Source organism: Microtus pennsylvanicus, chromosome 16 (assembly GCF_037038515.1).
Source record: "Microtus pennsylvanicus isolate mMicPen1 chromosome 16, mMicPen1.hap1, whole genome shotgun sequence".
Taxonomy (NCBI): domain Eukaryota; kingdom Metazoa; phylum Chordata; class Mammalia; order Rodentia; family Cricetidae; genus Microtus; species Microtus pennsylvanicus.
In genome coordinates, this window is record NC_134594.1 from 32,831,937 (window position 1) to 32,851,653 (window position 19,717).

The following is a 19,717-nucleotide window of genomic DNA, read 5'->3' on the forward strand; positions in this document are numbered from 1 at the left end:
CATAGATTTGGTTTCTACATCACTCCTTTCCCTAGTCATTCATACACCTTACTAATGCAATAGGCACTGGAGCAGATCCGACAATTATAGAAAATTTAGTTTATCATTTCAGTACTAAAATTCTTATTAGTCTATTTCTGGGCATCAACACCTCATGGGTTTTATTTCACAGGATTGACACAGAGCTCTTTGATAAATCTTTATACACACACACACACACATATGTATATAAGTAACAGTTTTTGACTCACACAAATGTTATATAAAAAGAGCAAATTATTTGACTGATGTGAACTTTCTTGAGAATGTTTAAAGCTATTCTGGAACCCTGGACATATACTAAAAAGTATTAGAATTTATGTTCAATTAGCTCCATCCTGTGTCATGAAGACAATCCTCAGCAGCACAGAAACAAGGCAGTTTTAACATCTGTCTTACTGAAAAACAAAATAACTTTTAATTTAAAAACAAGTATTAATACATGAAAATTAAAAATTGGAACTATTCTAGGTAATCAAGGACATTATTACCACACTTGTTTGTAGTAAGGTTATTTTTCTCAAAACCGTAAATAAGACAGCCACTGTGATGGATTTAGGATTAAAAGTTACAAAAATCATTACATGTATCTTCATTTTTTCTTTTACAATCTTTTTAAAATTTTTTTCTTTTACAACTTTTAAGTTATTTAAAAATTATTTTATAATATCAAAAAATCCTAATAAACAATGACATCAAATGCAGTCACCTTAATGTACAAACTATTACACGGCCTTTAAACTACAATGGTCAATTCTTTTCTGTAATGAGCTTCAGGTTCAGTCATCAGAGAGCCTGTCTCAGAAATTAAGGCAGAATGTACCCTACATCCACCAACATCTGTCCTCCACAAGTACATACCTACACACACACACACAGAAACACAGTGTGTATTATCAAGAATGATTAAAGTGGTTTTGGGGGGTAAGGTTTTGCTCACCCATTAAGAAAGTTTCCTGTTCTTCCAGAGGACCTGAATTCAGTTTCAAACACCCATGTGTTGACCAGCAGCTAGCAGTCACTTCAGCTCAAGAGAATACAATGCCCTCTTTTAGCCTCCATGGGCACCTGCACTCACAAGCACATTTGCCACACCACCTCTGCGGTAGCCTACACACACACACACACACACACACACACACAGAGCCTTGTCTCTCTCTCAAGTAATAAATCTTCAGAACATTTTTAGAAATAGAGAGATAACTCCAATATCAATAAAGTGCTTGCTTGCCTTGCCATCATGAAGACTAAGTTTATTCCCCCAAACCAACATTTGGAACAAGAGCCAGGTGTAGTGTGCTAACATTAGGGAAGCAAGAACAGGCAGATCACTGCGCTTGCTGGCTAACCAACCTAGCTTACTTAACGAATTCCAAAAGACTGGGAGACCTTTTACAAAAAGGCCAAGATGACACCACACATGGTGGTGCACACTTTTAATCCGAGCACTGGAGAGCCAGAGGCAGGCAGATCCCTGTGAGCGTTATAGAGACCCTCTCTCAAAAAACAAAAAACACCCAAGGTGGGTGATTCTAAGGACTGACACTTCGGGGCCTCCACATGCACACATATACATATGAACAAAAAAAGCTGAATTTTAAATATAGTTAATTTTCTAATAGAAATAAAACATTTACTAGTAACTGAGAAAGAGGAAGATTCATTTTTTTGAGGCTAGAACAGTCACCCATCTGAATTTTGCACCTTATACAAAGCAAAGAGAGACAGTAATTAATTCTTTGTTCATAATGTAAAAGTTCTCTCGGCCAAATGATTCTGAAATAATTCACCTCACAAGTCTCACCAATGTCCAAATCAAATTGCTCCAAATAATGGGCATCAAACAGCTACACAATTTAGTCCCTGGCCAAGCTCAGCTTATCTTATTCTAATAGGAAACTCAACCTCTGTCAATGCAGCCAATGGGTTAATACTTTCTCAGACTGGATAGTGTGCCTTCTCAAAAATAGCAATACGTACTTATAAGATGTGGATCCCAAAATAACCTTGATATTCCTCTAAATACGCATGTGTGCACATTTGAATATTTTATCACATATACATCTAGAACACCCACAAATTATACAATTTTACGTTTGGATTGAAGGGGACTTTAAACAGCTTGTCGACACAATAATCTGTACAACTTCAGCCCTTGTTGCAGCAGCACACTTAAATGCTGGCAAACATAGGATGGATCATCTAGCTTTGGAAATTTTAAAATTTATCATCTGTAAAAGGAGAAGTTCTGAGCTAGAAGAAACTTCATAATTCTGACAATCTGGCTGAACTCACAATTTCTTACTAGATTGGCCTAGAAAACTGTGTTCCCTAAGGCATTAGCAATCTCAAGCAATTCTTCTCAACACATATGCATCTGTGTAAATACGATACAGCATAGGTTGTATGGAATTTTCAGCCAGCTTTTCTCTGCCACCCAAGAAAGTCCGCTCACAGAGGGAGGTGTCTTATTGAGGAATCACACTCAACCATACCAGGCACTAGCCTTCGACCATAAGCCCACTTCTCCCAAGGTAGGGAGAAGAATGACTGACTTCTCACCGCTTGCTTCCCATTACCTGCATCTCTATATACCGAGGGTCAGATTTTTTCTTTTGTAAATCTTCTAATAATTGCTGGTCTAAGCCTCCATTTGGCTCATTTTCTTGCAGTAAGTACTCAGAATCTCGGTCAACGTATGATTTGTCTGTGATCCTAAAAGTCTTTTTCTCTTGGTTCAGAGATTTCTTTTCCTGGTTGGCTAATTTCTTCTCTGAGTTATTTTTTTTCTCCGAAGACACTTCAGTACCATACCTATAACCACAGAATCAAGAGCAGAAGGACCAGATGAAGAGCTACTCAGGGACTGGAAGAAAACAAAGCACTATATTCTCCAAATACTTCAAAATCTCCAACACTGAAAGCAATACAATGCAGTTAAAAACTACGCTTAGATTCTTACAGCACATTCAGACTCTCCCCTATTTTTCCATGGATTATCACAGATAATTAATTCCCTGTGGCACTTGAGAAATTAAAATCCACAGAGCAGCCATTCATCCTTTGTGGCCCTTTCTACTGTTTCGCTTCTCTTGATTTTTCAAGGATTTAGTTTATTTGACAACTTCTTTTTCTGCTGCTGCTCTTCCTGAGATCTAAATGGGAAGCTACATTTCATAGTCCCCAAGCACTTCTAATTTTTCCAACAAACAGCATGGCTTTTGCAGCCTTCTCAAACAGCAGCAATTTAACTTTATGTAGACCTGCCCCACAGAAGACTTCTGGAAAGAGAAGATGATAGGCAGGTAACACAAGTAATAGTCAATATCTCACACGGAGTGAACACTCTTGACACTTAGGGAACACACTATCTAAAATTTCTCTTTCTTAGAGTCAAGTGTGGTGGCACACACCTTTAATCCCAGCACTCAGTAGGAAGAGGCAGATGATCTCTGCGTTCAAGCCCACCCTGCTCTACAGACTTGAGTTTCAGGACAGCCAGGGCCACAGAGAAATCCTGTCTCAAAAAAATAAAATGCATTTTTCTTTCTTCAAATCTATTTGCACCACTTAAAAAGACTCTTGAAAACTAACTCTGACTTCTGAAATGACTAAAAATGGAAGTCTTGTCTTTTTTGTTTGTGTTTTGTCTAGTCAATACTACAACAAAACTTTTCCTTTTTGATATTCTTTATGAGAATATTTTCTATTTACCCATGATCCTCAGGAGCAAACCAGGATATCTGTGCTTCTGAATCTTTATCATTCTTAGCTTGGACGGAATTCAACAGCTGCACAATTTGCTCTTCTCGTCGTTCATCCATGTGTACCACGGCTCTCTGTTTTGTAAAAAAGAAAATTGTTATCTGTTAATGTAAACATGCATAAAATTAATTTCCATCTAAAATGAAAAGATAAAGGCAAAGTAGTGTTATATTCAAATACATATAAGAAAGTTAGTGACCTACGCTTACCCTCTAACCTAATCTCACTCCCTAAGTCAGATTCATGGCAATATTTGTGAGCCCTTCTAGACCTCTTAGTTCACACATGTCTACTAAATCAGCTCTAAAGATGGCCACCAAGAAGAGCATGCTGGTCTCATGCTTTCAGTCCCAAACAGAAAATAAGTGGTCATTAATGCCCAATCTCTTCACCAAGATACAAAGGAAAAGAATTCCTTCAATTTTTCTACCCTATGGTCTAGTTTTCTTTCTTCCCAACAAACCTGCTGCCAAATGCTCCATTTCTTCATCCTTCCATTTCTCGACACCCTACTGCAGTGTTTTACTAACCCGTCTCCATAGCTGCTTTTATCAAGATCTTTATGACAGCCATGCACTGCCTGCCACTACCAACTTATACACTCTTCTTCCCTCCTCTGGCTAGTCCACCTTTGACCTTTTTTCCAGACTTTTTCTGCATCTTTTACAGACAGTAGCACAGCATCATTTGAAGCCCGTTAGCAAAGGAGACTCTCTCAAGCCTGGTCTCAGTCATAGACATTGGCAAGGTACCAGGTGAATCCCACACATATTCAAGTTTGAGAAATAAAATCTGTGAACTGCAGAAACTAGGTGTTCTTTTCATTGTGTACCCTCACTTCAAAAGTATCCATGGATCCTTGCATTGCCAAATGCTAACTCTAGTCAAAGATTTCCTAGGTCAGTGGTTCTCAACCAATGGGTTCTGACCCTCGGGGTCCAAAGGCCCTTTCACAGGGGTCACCTAAGACCATCAGAAAAGATATTTACATTATGATTCACAACAGCAGCAAAATTAGTCATGAAATAGCAACAAAAATAATTTTATAGTTTGGGGGTTACCACAACATGAGAAATGGCATTAAAGGGTCGAAGCATTAGGAAGGTTGAGAACCACTGTTCTAGGTTATCAGAGCAATCCTGAAATCCTCATTGTATGCCTTACACCATCAAACTCTGTCTTTTAAAATTCTCTCATTTGAATAGATAGTCCATATTCTCCATATAATAACCTTGTCTTCTAAGTCCCCTAACACACTTATCTCTGTAAATCAGGTTTGCTATATTATGAACATAGTGACTAAGATACCAGCTCAGAAAAATTGAGTTTCCTATGCATAGACGCTGAAGGAACAATGAGGCTGCAGTGGAATGCTTTCATTTTTTTAAGTACAGGCTTTTTTTAATGTTAAAGAAATGGAAATTCTAGGTTACAACCATAACAAGCTGAGTGGTGAAAGGGAAAATTACACAACTGAAAAACACACTTAACGATAATTCAATGACGTATTTTAGAGAATAAAACAGTATAAAACTTAATGAAAAGTAGAATTATCTCAGATTCAGGGCTTGAGCTCAGAACCATTAACTCACGGAGGTATGTTAAACCCAGATTCCCACGATTCCCAGAAAATGCCAGCGAGCATGAGCACTAGGACATGGTCAGAGAACAAGACGAGAAAGTAAAGAATAAAATGCTCTAAAAATCTCTTTTAAGAGACCATCATGGGTAGGGGGAGGTTCTATAATTCAAAGAGTAGTTCAGAGGCTATAGAAAGAAAACAAAATACTGGCCAGGTCCGTAAGTGCTGTAGAGATAAGCAAGAAAGCAGAGCTAACAGATTTGCCAAAACAAAAGAGAAAAGTCATCGTTCACCTCCATGTGGCAAGTGAATAAATAGCACTGGCAAATGGAACTTTGTGGATGGACTTGGGAGTCAAGGGTTCCGCTAATAAAAGCCCAGCCCTGAGGCGCACACATATGAAATCCCAGCACTTGGATCAGCCTGCGCTAAACAGCACTAATATCCAGTACACAAGTTATGTGCACCCTTTGTATGTACGGAGAAAAATAACTTTCACTTACTTAACTTACTTGTTTAGGTTGTTTCCTTCCCCCTATTATAATGCAAAGGGCTTCAGCACCCCTAAATCAGCATTCTAAAGCCAGGTATGAAACAAGGTCACTAAAGCATGTATTTTCAAAATGAAGAAGGTAATCAAGTATCAAGATAAATTTTAAAAGTTGCAAATGCGCCTTTGAAAACGAGGTGGTTAAGGAGAAAATGAAAAAACCTGGTCTGTGTTTGAATTACATTTCCGATGTATTATAAAAGGCGCTTTTCATCAAGTCACTAAAATGTCATCCCGAAAGCTGTTGGGCGATGATTTATTTTTCATTAGAATGGGTCATTTCAAAAAGCATGATGTTTCCTATACTACAGATCTTCAAGATACAAATCAAACTGTAAATCCCCTGATGAGATTAGCCAAATACTGCCCTATAGAGTCTTCCTTGCAGGCACGGTAAGTTTCCGTCTTCAAGAGGAGCTACTACTCAACAGAAAATTCAGATGCAGAAACGAAAGGGAGAAAGGAAAAGAGTCGAGCACGTGATTCACTTTAATGCTAAAACTATTAGCTAAACTATTTGTGACAGGTGTTACTGCTTTCGATGGCTGCTCCAGACAAAGAGCTTAAAAGTGGCAATAGGTTTTCTAAAGGAAAAGATGACATTCCTAAAAAAAGTCTGCTTGGGCTGGAATCTGAATTAGGCGTTCACCTCCAGTTCTCAAGTCCGCAAGCAGAGCATGCACGGGGGCTGCAGCAGGGATGGCTTGCGTTAGGACGCGCAGCCCGTTACCACAGGCTCGGCCGAGGCTGCACCGAGCTCGAGCCGACGCCGGCGGGTCCCGCCTCGCCCTCCATACCTCCTGCCTCTCGGCCTCCTTGTTCTTCTGCGTCTGCTTCCTGGCGTACCAGAGGCCGATCTCGCGACCCTTCAGGTGTCCGGGATGCCGTCCCCGACCCCCGCGGCCACCTCCGCCGCCAGAGCCCGGGCCCCGGTTCCCTCCGCCGCCGCCGCCAGAGCCCGGGCCGGAGCCCCGCGGCCCCGCGTCGCGGCTCCAGCTCTGGTGGTAGTCGTAGCTCATTGTCCCGGACGACCACTCGAGTCTAAGCAAAAAAATCCAACCGCTGAAAATGGCGTCCGGGCCCGGAAGCGGGCGCACATCAGCGTCGGCTTGGCTTCCGGCGCCCAGCGCGAGAGGGCGGTCCTTGAGTGTCACAAGCAGGCATTTCCGGTGGCGTCACGGGCGGATGATGCTGAGAATGTGGCTCAGGTTCAAGTTGTGTGTGCGGGGTCCCCTAGGATGATACCGCGAGGAGAGCAGCTCCGGTACGGCAAGGTTTTTAACCTAGACTGGAAAAGTGTGGAAATTTTTGTATATTTTCATTCCTTTGGTAAAACGAATTTCTTTTCAAAGCCATGGATAGTAAATACATACACAACAAAAGCGTGGCCCAATGTATATGCTCTTCAAAGACCAAAGAAGTTCGTAATCTGTCTTAGAAACTGCCCGGCACCTCTTTTAGTCATATAAGTACACACAGGAATCTACCTTTAAAGAATCTTCGGTACTGGAACTGGGGTGTCAGCTTCCATAAACACCCAACCTCCGCATCCTTTACCCTGCTCACTAATTAGAATGTAGCAAGAGGGAGCCGCACAGAACCACAGGGTGTAGTAATAATGGGATACTACATAGTTTAGTTGTTGTCATGAAATCTGGAATGTTTCATAATCTTTATATCAACACATTGGCCCATTTTCACATCGATATTAAGGCCCAGGAATAGGGCTTATTGCTAACAGTCTCCTTGAAAATCAGAGCCCTTAATTTTCTTCTTTCAGGTCATTATAAGGTTTTACTCTGTTAGGCTTTTCCTTCTTTTTAAGATAAGGGTTTATGCAAGAGATCTGGGAGATTTGTTACTGCAACAAATAGTCCTTGCTTGTGTGTTTTATTTCTAAGAGTTGCTGGTTTGATATCATATTTGGGCTCATTGATAAAATCAGACTATGACAGTCTGATGAATGTGTGCAGCTAATTCAACCTTGTATCATCAACAGGTGTTCTGATAGCTGTCATTCCTGGTTGGCTTACCAGCAGAAATTTCAGTTGACGTCAGCTTTATGGGTACTTGGATCCATCCCAGTAATCCCTGTGCCACCAAACAACAACTCTTGACCTTTTATTTCCTGTGTACTATAGAGGAGCATCTGGATCCTTTCTGAATTGTTTAAGGGTTGAGGAAAGTTTTGCAGTGTTGTTACAATTTGTACTAGGCAGTTTGGGGTCAACCTGATACAAGTTAGAGTATTTGGGAAGTGGGAACCTCAGCAGAGAAAATGCCCTCTTCAGATTGGCCAGTAGGCAAAGCTGTGATGCATTTTCTTGATTGATGAGTGATGTGGAAGGATCCAGCCCATTGTTGGCGGTGCCAACAATAGCCAGAAACTGGTAACAACCTAGATGGCCCTCATCTGAAAAATTAATAAAGAAAATGTACATTTATACAAAAGGGTAGTACTCAGCTGTTAAAAGCAATGACATCAAGAAACTTTCTGGTAAATAGATGGAACTAGAAAAGAATTCCTGAGTGAGGTAACCCAGACCCTGAAAGACAAATGTGATATGTACTCACTCATAAATGAGTATTAGCTATAAGTTAAATGCTACAGCCCTCAGAGCCAAAGAAGCTAAATAACAAGGAGAGGTCAAGGGAGGCTTCATGAAGCTCACTGTAAAGGGAAAATAGAATAGACATTGCTAGTGGATTGGAGGAGGGATCAGGAAACGGGAATGGGAATGGGACCAGTAAGGATCAGGTGGGGAGAAGATGGAGGGAGCAAGTACTGGGAGAGACAACTGGTATCTGGGGGCATCTTTGCAATGAGCTAGAAACCTAGAGCAATGAAAACTCCCAGAAATATACGAGGGTGACACTAGTTAAGACTCCTAGCATTATGAGATATGCAGCCTGAATCAGCCACCTCCTGTAACCAGGCAAGATTTCCAGTGAAGGGTCTGGACCACCACCCCGGACACAAACGCTTCAGCCTGCAATTGCCCTGCCTACAAGATGGTACTTAAACTATGGGAGTGACCAACTGATGACTGGCATAATTAGAGAACCATACCATGAGTGGGAGCTCCCCATTGAGAACTAGGACCAGAAGTGGGATACCCCAGAGATCAGAATAGAATCAAATACAAATGGCAGAAAAGGTCAATAGAATGATCCTAATGATACTCTGCTATGCTCGTAGATTGGTGCCAAGCCCAATTGTCATTAGAGAGGCTTCATCCAGAAACTGGTGCAAACATATGCAGAGACCCACAGCAAAATACTAGTTGGAATTTGGGGAATCCTGCATAAGAGAGGGAGGAAGGATTGTAAGACCCAGTGGTGTCAAGGGCACCACAAAACAACAACAACAACAAAACAAACCCAGAACCAACTAACTATGTTCACAGGGGCTCGCAGAGACTGAACTGACAGCCAGGGAGGCTGCATCGGCCTGACCTAGGTCCTCTCAATATATGTTACAGCTGTATAACTTGGTCTTCGTGTGAGACTCCTAGCAGATAAAGCAGGGGATGTCTTTGACTCTATTACTTGCTTTTGGGACCCATTCCTCCTACCAGATTGTCCCATCTAACCTTATTGGAACTGTGAAAGAGGCTGATGGGGGGAAAAGGCAGAGGGTTTTTACCTCAGGTTCAGTTTATTCCCTGGATTGTTTTTTCGATGTGATATCATGTCCCCTGTGAGAAACATTGACATTCAATTTATAAGACATGTTTATTCTTGCTGGGTGTCAGAACATAGCTATAGAACCCAATCTGGTCAGTGTACCATGAATTTGGATATGACCTTCTGCCCTTATTTTCATGCTTTTCCAGATATAATCTATATTATGTGTCAGGAAATTGTGTTTAAATTGGTCTGTCCTGAGAAAATTCTGGGAAAGGACCGCTCTGTTATAGGTCAACAAAAGTTGATGGTATCTGTCATCTGAGCAGTTGTACAATTTTTTTTCAAGGAAAAATGTAGATTAAAACCAGCTAAGGACATTTATGGCTGTTGGGACACGGGAAGTCACTTTTCTTTGGGGATACTGTTGCCCATGCACCAATAGATGTACCCACACACCCATGTACATATAGGTAGCAATAATTGGACTCAGTGGATTTTTTTGTTGTTTGTTTGTTTTTGTTTTTTCGAGACAGGGATTCTTTGTGTAGCTTTGGTACCTGTCCTGAAACTTGCTCTTGTAGACCAGGCTGGCCTCAAACTCATAGAAATCCATCTGCCTCTGCCTCCCAAGTGCTGGGATTAAAGGCATGTGCCACCACTGCCCAGCGCCAACTCAATGGATTTTTAATTTTAAAGAAGAAGACATGAAAAATGGGAGGTGATGTATTGAAGAGGATCTGGGGGGATGGGGTGGGGAAATTGGAAGAGGTTATGAACAAGATGTACTATACACATGCATGAAATTTTCAAGGAATTAGTTGTAAATTTAAAAAAATAGGATAAAAATTAAAACAGGAGAAAATTACATAAATAGAATCAGGCAGGGGAAGAAATGAATAGTGCAAACTCCAGGAAAAGTTCCAAGTGTAGAATTTCTATTGTACTTTTCTCATGGAGTCATGGACAACCTCCGTTTTCTCTGCGTGACAACAAACTCATTTGAATGCTTGTTGGGACTCCATCATAGGAAGAGCAGAATTGGGTCTGGTAGACTGTTCAGGTGACAAACACAAGTTTCTAGTCCCTCAAATGCTCAAGCTGATATAAGGAGATCCAAAAGCTCCTATTATAAACCAGTCTATTATTGTCTGGTGTTCGGGACCAGCAAAGAGGTAGACAGTGAGATACAAGTAATAGAAAATACTTACGCATTATATGAGTCTGTCTGATGAATTGTGGGAACTGACAGTAATTAATAGAATCTTTTGAACATAAAATTGATATTGTGTGGACTCTATTCACTAACTTTATACATGGCTTAAATTGTCATATGTATACTTGTATTGTGTTTTGTTTTATTTGAATTTTAATCTCAAGCACTTAGAAAAATTTATAGTAAATAAAAGACAGCAAAAATAATGAAAAATAAATAAAATAAGCTTAAAAAAGTGAGTCAGAGAAAATCTGTTTATGGAATCTAATGTCAGGGAAATTTATCAGAACAGCTTTGAAACAGTGCACAACCAAGTTCCCCTTGTGTTCTGAGAAATACAACAGGCTTTTCTGTTTTAAAATTAATTGCCTCTGTCAAGATCAGCTGTCAGAAATATTAGGGATTATGTAGTATGTGTTTAAATTATTTGGTTTCTACAGGCACTGTACTTTTGCAGTTGGTAGGAGTCACCACCAGATGGTGACACTAACAATGAACCAGTTTTTATCTTCAGGTATATCAGTTTATAGACAGAAGAGAAAAGCTCTGCTTAATTTACTGTTTCTTAATAATGAGAATTTTATAACTTTATCTTACAAGGGTAAGTTCAGACATTTATATATAGTACAAAATATCAAGATAGTTCCTGTGTCAAAAGAGTTTCATGATTAGACTCACTCTAAAGAGTAAATAAACTCAAGTAGGCATGTGTAAAACTTCTCCCTCTTTACAAGGATTTGGAGGTGATGTTTATGCTTCTGCATGACCCAATTTGTGTTTTGTCGTCGATTCAATACAGATGGCTCAGAATGCTGTTACAATTTATTTTTAAATTTAATTTAATTGAATGTGTGTGGGTGTTTTGCCTGCATGTATGGTTCTGCACGATGTGTATGCAGTCTGAAGAAGTCAAAAGAAGCATCCCATCCCCTGGAACTCGATGTGGGTCCTGAGGATCTAACCCAGGTCTCCACAAAATAGCCAGTGTTCTTAATCATTGAGCCATCTCTCCAGCACATGTATTACAATTTTTTTATATAATTTCTATTAGCCTTTTAATGAATGTCTCAGATAATTAATCCCAGTACTCTTTATTACAGAAAACATTTAAATATATCCCTTGTATAGCATAAGAAACAAGAATAGTTAAGTAGGAATATACTTTATTTTTTTACTTTTTGGTTTTCCCAGCCTAGGCTTATCCAGCCAAAAAAAAAAAAAGGAAGATAGTCAGAAATCCAGATAGTACTGTCTTCTAATCTTTGAAATCTTTATTTTCATCATCTCATCAAAGGCTCCAAAAATGATTTGTTTAAATTCAAATCTTAATCTTGATCTTTAAAATTCTTCCTGACAGTCTAAAATTGCATTTAAAACAGCTATATTGTTTTCTCCTTAAGAAAATTGGACATCTAGATTTGCCAAAAATTCTCTCTTACAAAGTACTGCTAGAATGTTCAATTAGATCTTCCTTGTTTGTTTGCTTCCTCTTCTTCTTTCTGTCTTTCTCATTCTTTTGTTTTGGAGACAAGGTTTAATTATGCAGCCCTGGCTGCTCCGACACTTGCTCTGTAGACTTGGCTGGCCTCTAATTCTGCCTCTGGCATTTGGGGATTAAAAGTGTATGTCACCAGCTCAGTCTTCCTTCCTTCCTTTTTCTTTCTTTCTTTCTTTCTTTCTTTCTTTCTTTCTTTCTTTCTTTCTTTCTTTATTTCTTAATGGAAACTCTTTTGGACACAGGATCTCATGTGTACAAGGTTGGCCTCAAACTCTAGGAATTAGAGAATGATCTTGAACTACAGGTGCACACTTGGAAAGACTCTACCAACTGAGGTACATGCTAAGCAGACAGAGTTGCCCAACTATCATTGTGTTCTCAATTTTGGTGAAAACGTTTTAAAACAATATATTTATAATGAGAATTCCTGTAAATTGAAATATATATGCTGTGTATAACATTGTAGGTTTGTTTTGATAAACATGAATAGTGATACTACCTTTTCTTAAGTTTAGGTAACGAGGTATTGAGTAGTAATTAGAGATGGAAAAAATTCATTGAGATAATTTTATTTGAATTTTATTGTTTTCTTGCAATATTTTATTTGTTTTGGGGCAGAGTCTTACTTGGTAGTCTAGGTGCCGGAAACTCACTGCAAGGCCCAGGCTTGCTCGAACTTGCATCTCTTCTCTGGTTTCTCTCAAACTGGAAATTTTGGCATGAGCCATCACAACTTTATTTATGTATTTGTTTATTTATTCATTTTGAGATACTCATTTTTGAAGAATATTTTTGATGACAAGTACTCTCTGGAGAACAAAACAATATAAATGTTCAATGTTCGTGTAAAGTAATTTTAAAACAGTTTTGACTCAGTATAATGAAATAGAAACCAAAGTGAACTGTTCTAAATATAATTAATTTAATCTGTAAATAACATATATGCCTACAATAGAGGTATGCACAATCTATAAGCACATGAAACAAGAACTTTTGTAAATAAATATTTAGGTAACATATTTAGTATGTTTATGGAAACAATAATTTTAAATAATTATTTAAAATTAAGATTAGAAAATAATAATTTTTAAATATCAGAACTTTTGAAATATACATCAGTGGTATGATGATAAGTGATCTGAAAAATAAATCTTGTCCTATATTCCTTGTAATCAACACATTGTTCTTAGGGAGGAAATCTTAAAGTTCTTAATCTAGAAATAATATTTGAAGTAAATTTTTTATGCTTCAAGAATGGCAAAGCAAGTCTTGGAGATCTTCAGCACAGGAACAGACTTCCGTGGTTAGACTTGCGGGTTTTCTCTTCTTTAGCCAGAAGCTTGTTGCCCTGGTGTGCTGTACCTCTCAGGATTGGATGTGACAGGATTTTCTCCCAGTCTCCATTCAAAGGAATGGAACAGCTGTGGGATGGTGGGATGGTTATGGCTTGCTCTAATTTGGACCCTCCAGGTTAACGTCATGAGTCGTAGTCCCCAGGAAAGTACTTTTAGGAGAGGGGTAAATGGAGGCGGGCCTACTGGGATGTCCTTAATGCACAGCAACATGTTCTAGAAAGGGTTATGAACACCTTGGTCCCTTTCCTTTGCTCTCATGAGTGAGAGATTGATTATGTTCTTCCCTGAACTCATTCCACCGTGTGCCACATCCCAGAAGCCACAGAGTAGACAGATCATGAGTGTTGTTTCACTCGCTTTACTCTTTGGGCGGCCCAAATAATCACACATGGAGACTTATTGTTACTTACAAATGTCTGGCTACAGTTTCGCTTGTTTCTAGCCAACTTATCTTAAATTACCCCATTTACCTTTTGCCTCTGGGCTTTTACCTTTCTATATACCTGTTTTTTTTTTAATTAATTAATTAATTTATTTTTACTTCTTACTCTGTGGCTTGCTGTGTAGCTAGGTGGCTAGCTCTTTGAGTCCTCCTCTCTTTTTTTCTTTTCTTTCTCCTTGATCCTCTCTTCCCAGATTTCTCTCTTTTTTTTTTCTCTCTGCCTGCCAGCCCTGCCTATCTTTTCTCCTGCCCAGCTATTGACCATTCAGCTCTTTATTAGACCAATCAGGTGTTTTAGACAGGCAAAGTAACACAGCTTCACAGAGTTAAACAATTGCAACATAAAAGAATACAACACATCTTTGCACCATTAAACAAACGTTCCACAGCATAAACAAAAGTGACACATCTTTAACTAATATTCCACAACACGTTAGTTCAAATAAAGCACATCACAGGTATTGGAGGAAGAGAAACCTAACAACAAGCTTTTTTCCAGAGGTGTTTGAATTAAAGATTACTTCTAATGCTACTTGCAATATACAGAATATTTAAGAGTGATTTTGACACAGTGAATAGGCAAAAGAATACCTCTGATATATTCAAGAGAGACAAACAGAACCACTTGCTAAACTACTTGTACTTTATAACAATAAATGAAGTAACAATAGACTAGGGTTACATCTAAATTTCCATGTTAGAAGCTAATTTGCCTTATTGTACAAAAACATACTTCCTAGATCACTGAAAAGGCAAAGCAGTAACTGAAATAAGCCTATTTGGCTAGACATGTTTAGGTAAATATGCATTCAAATACAACTCAGAGTTTTGGTGCACTTTTTTTTCCATTTCCGCAACATCATTTTTCCCTCTTGCAGTCAAAAGCAGCCTGTGTGCAGAAACCCATGCATGAGAACAGTACGTTCTTTTCATAAATAGGCAAAATATTAGCCAACTAGATCAGGATTTGGCTTAGGAAGGTTTTGAGAAACCAGACACAAAATTGTTCAACTGCCACAGTGTATGATTTTTAAGTAGTGTGTGAAATGCACTGTATGTATGCCCTACAGCAAGTCACCCCGAAAAATAAGAACCAGGAAAGCTTATGTAAGCCCATGATTAGAAGGAAGTGGGAAATGAGTCTCAGGACTAGGGCAAGTTTTGTAGTCCAGGGTTGCAGAGCTGTCTGACCCTGTAAGACCAGTCAATCCCTAACTAACCTCGCTTTCTGCCTCCCTTTTCCTGTAGGCTTTGTTTAACAGCTGGATCTCTTCCTGGTAGCCTTCCCTGACCTGATGCTGCCGCTTACTGTTCTGTCTGTGTGCCTCCACGGTGTCTGGGATGGAGATGTTGATATCACCGTCAGGATCACTTGTGGGTAAGAAGAGGGAGTAGGAGGCAGTTTCTCCTAAATCGCAGGAGACGAATCTGTTTTCCTTCCGCGAGTAGCGCAAAGAAGGAGACCTGACTTTGGTTGAGGACTGGCTGATGTTGCTGATGATTGACACAGTGTCCAAAGCCTCATCGTTGTCGCAGATTTCAAGGACCTCCAAGTGTATTTTCACGCTGGTGTCCACAAACGTGGAGGGAGTCTCCTCTGAGTTGGGCTCATGGCCCACACTTTTCGATCGATAGACTTCTATTTTCTTGGAGGCTGGGGTTATCTTTTGCCCTTCTGCGCTGACCTCATAAGTAGATAGAGAGAGGGTTTTCCCTGTAGGTGCTTGGAGAGACACAGTTCCCTGGAATGCACATAAGGGAATAGCCAGCCCACTGGAACGCTGGGGACAGAAACATAAAGTTATATTATTGAAATCAACACATAGATATTCATTTTATGCATCAGAATGGTAAGTTTTCTATTTTTGATATTTTTGATATTTGATATTTTTTATTTCTTTTGATCTATTTCCCTGGAAATCACTTACAGATAATGAGATTCTCCTTCTGTAGCTGAATATCTCCTAGGGCAAATATACCTGAAGGAGTGTAGCAACTTAAGAGAAGACAAGGGGTATTTCCCAGAGTTGAAAGAGAAATGAGGGCACTGATTGAAAGCAATAGACTAGATGTTCCTGTCCAAGGGTAGGATTTGGGCATTCATTAAATTCATTTTTACAATGTAGAATTGCTTTTATATTTCTGCTGCATATTCAGTTACATTTAAAAGTATACATAGACCTGGAGTTTGGTTGGGGCCCAAGGACCACCCTGCAGCTAGGGTGGTGCCCAACTTAGTGGCCTGTTCTGCCACCTGGGGCCATGGTGACATCAAACCACGAAAAGCTGATGAGGGCCATGTCTGGGTCCGTGGTCCTCCCACAGTCAGGGTCTATGTTGACGCCTAGGGTCTAGACTCAAAACAGCCATGAATAGCAAGAGCAATAACTATATATGGGGTAACTGCATCTTAACGCAAAACGGTATCACTGTCCAGTATACATTTTTGCATTTTGACAGTGTTGTGTAAGAGGTGTACGAGCACGGGAAGATTCTCTCAGCATTTTCTTTGATAAAACATTTTCGTTATGGGGCTTAATAAGACATCAATTTTATTGTGCAATCAGAATAACCTATTTAAATAACCTGAGACGATTCATTTCATAGTCTGTGCTTTCTATCCATTTTAAAGCCAACGAATTAGCATTTGCCTGGGAATAATGATAGCCCATTACTGCAGTATGCTTGGGAGTGTAGGTGGCTGGGAGGTATTTTTTCCCCTCCATTTGGAAATGAAAAGCTTTTCTGAACCTCACAAATACTTGAAGAGAAGAGAGCCTGCCACGTAAACACGTTAGCACAAATAATCTTCCATGATAATTGATTCAAACTTGACGACCTTGGGTATACAAAATGCCTTTTATTTTTTCACAGTTAAGCTGCTAGGTGAATTCGGGGTGAAATTATAATATAAAAAGAGTCTCTCGAGGTGATTATCCTAACAAGGTGAGGCTTTCTGCTGCTTCTGAATTATTCAATTTAAGCAAGGCTTATGGCAGCAGACAGGGTCATCACCTACCCAAAGCCACAGTGGGTTACAGGTTACCCAAGGCCGCAGTCCGTCATGGGCTCTCTGAATTGGAAGCTGGAATGTACCATTAACTCATGAATATTCAAAGCGATTGGCAAATTTAATACTAAAAAAAAGTCATTTGCTGACCTTTCAGTGACCTTTGGACTTCAGAGTATATAAACTAAGGAGCATAAGTAGAGCAAGACTTAGAGCAGTTGGGGGAAGATGGAATGGACACACCAGAAAGGAAACAAAAACCAACGGGGGTGGGGAGAAGAATTCGTGAGAAAACTAAAATTTGCTTTATGGAAATTCAGTCATTATAAAGGTTACATATTTTCATATATTCAGCTCCTCAAATCCTTTGTCCCACCATGTCTTCTTTGTATGATTAGTGAACCAAAGTATAACATCACACAAGAACTAATTAAAATAAGAAAATGTTGGGAAAAGATATAAAGACCTTTAATACGAGACTTTCACAGGAAAAGATGTATGGCAAAATCTACCCTCCCAGACTGCCAGTCTGGGCCTTAAGCCTTTTTTTTCTTTTAATTTGATGTATGTATGGTGGCATAGGCTGGTTCATTTTCTTATGTGGGCTCCTGTGGAGGTCAGAGGTAGACCTTTCTCAATCACTTTTTTGTTTTGTTTGTTTAAGATACTATTCTAGGTTAATTGGCTGGCCACAGGACTCGTACCTCACAGCACAGGGATTAGAATATAGTGTTTTATATGTGGGTTCTGGGTTTCCATATTCAGGTTTCAGGCTTGCACAGGAAACATCTTAACCCCTGAGCCATCTCCTCATCCCAGGCCTTTTGACTGGTGAAAGTCTAACCAGGAAGACTGATGTTCGCTATGACTAGTACTGATCCTGCTGAGCATGAGCCACACCTCCTGGTGGGGACTTCCACTTTCACACTTACTATCTATGGTAATCTGATAAAATGAAGGCCCTAATGATCCAAAACTTATAGATGAAGTCATTGAGTTGTGGGAGGTAGCACAATTAAGTTCAAATCCAAGTCCAAGATCACCTGTGTTCTAAGTGTTCTGTTACTCCAAGACAGTGAAACGTGTCACTCTGTCTGCTTCCTTGCAACCTTGAGATAAACAAGGCCAACATTCCACTCTCTGCATTCAGGCATAATCTACAGTGTTCTAGGCAAACATGGAGGGAAAAAGGATTTCTTTATGTTAGGAACTAACAGAGTATTTAGAGAAGTAACTTTAACACAAAGGTTTTTAAATGGACCTTACAAGGATTATTTAACAGGGATAAGATGGGGAAAATGTGTCCTGGGGTGTAACAAATAAGTGGGGCCACAAGGAGAAGAAACTGAGCTAACAGATGATGGAGGAAGGTCATTGGTTAGTAATAAAGAAACTGCTTGGCCTCATAGGTTAAAACATAGGTGGGAGGAGTAAACAGAACAGAATGCTGGGAGGAAGAGGAAGTGAGCTCAGACTCGACAGCCCTTACTCGCTAATTCTGATATCCTGATCAACCCATTTCTAAAAACTGTGTAGCACCCATCTTACCAGGAAAGATTCAGCATGTCTGACCTGGCAGCTTGCTTCATCGTGTGCGTCTGCCCAGGAGAGGGGAGCATGGCGTCTCTGCTCCAGAGAGCAGAGCTGTCGAGTCTGAGCTCACTTCCTCTTCCTCCCAGCATTCTGTTCTGTTTACTCCTCCCACCTATGTTTTAACCTATGAGGCCAAGCAGTTTCTTTATTGCTTAACCAATGAAATCAACAGATTGATATATGACACTCCCACATCAGACAGAGGTTACATTCAGGGATAATAGTCCTCAATTCCAAGATAAACATTTTAGTTTTGTGCACCATAGGCAAGGAAGAAATTCTGATCTTTATTTCTACAACTATAAAGAAAATGAAGATATGTGGAATATCTACTGGGCAGACACAGTACCTGGGGCCCATGATGTTTTGGAAGTTTCTGTCCTCTGTGTCCCTCATCAAGACTTAAAAAATAGAGGTGAGGAAGACATAGACATTTTATCTACATATGAGTCTATTCCTTCACAGTATTCTTTGTTGAAGACCGAAGTTAGCGAGAGCCAGAGTGATGGGTGGATCAAGCCATTACATTGTCTTTAAGAAACTTCAACTATAATGGGATAAATAGATTGAAATATATGGATGAAAAATTGCACACCAAGCAAAAATAAAGACAAACAAGAGTGGCTATATGAATAGTGAAAAATACAGGTTTCAGGGAGGTAGAGAGATGGTTCTGTGGTTAAGAGAACTTAATGCTTCTGTAGAGTACCTACATTCAGTGCCCAGCACCTATATGACAGCTCACAACTATCTGTAACTCTGGTTCTGAGATATCTAATGTCCTCTTCCAGCTTTCAAAAGCTCTTATACTCATGTGATACACATACACTCACTCATGTAGGAACACACATATAGATATAATAATTTATCTTTAAAAGAAAAGAAAATAGAGATGTTGTAATGAAGAAAACTTCCAGTGACAGGAAAGAGTATTACCTGGTGCCTGAAGGATCAATGCACCAAGAAGACATAGCAGTCCTATAATGGACACAGCGAACCACAGAGTAGTGCAATACATGAAGCGAGACTGATAATACTGA

General features: G+C 39.6%; 2 protein-coding genes across 2 annotated transcripts in view; both read right to left on the reverse strand.

Annotated features, from left to right (window-relative positions):
* The window catches only part of Dhx36 (DEAH-box helicase 36), a 30,654-nt gene extending 23,619 nt beyond the window's left edge, over positions 1-7,035 (reverse strand). The window contains exons 1-3 of the mRNA XM_075950404.1: positions 6,734-7,035; positions 3,754-3,878; positions 2,619-2,853 (exon numbers count right to left, since the gene is read on the reverse strand). Coding sequence (XP_075806519.1) covers positions 2,619-2,853; positions 3,754-3,878; positions 6,734-6,955 — 582 coding nt within the window. The 5' untranslated portion in view covers positions 6,956-7,035. The remainder of the gene's footprint in view (positions 1-2,618; positions 2,854-3,753; positions 3,879-6,733) is intronic.
* Positions 7,036-13,177: 6,142 nt separating this feature from the next.
* Gpr149 (G protein-coupled receptor 149) overlaps positions 13,178-19,717 on the reverse strand; it is a 55,288-nt gene continuing 48,748 nt past the window's right edge. Inside the window, exon 4 of the mRNA XM_075950781.1 lies at positions 13,178-15,855. Coding sequence (XP_075806896.1) covers positions 15,286-15,855 — 570 coding nt within the window. The 3' untranslated portion in view covers positions 13,178-15,285. The remainder of the gene's footprint in view (positions 15,856-19,717) is intronic.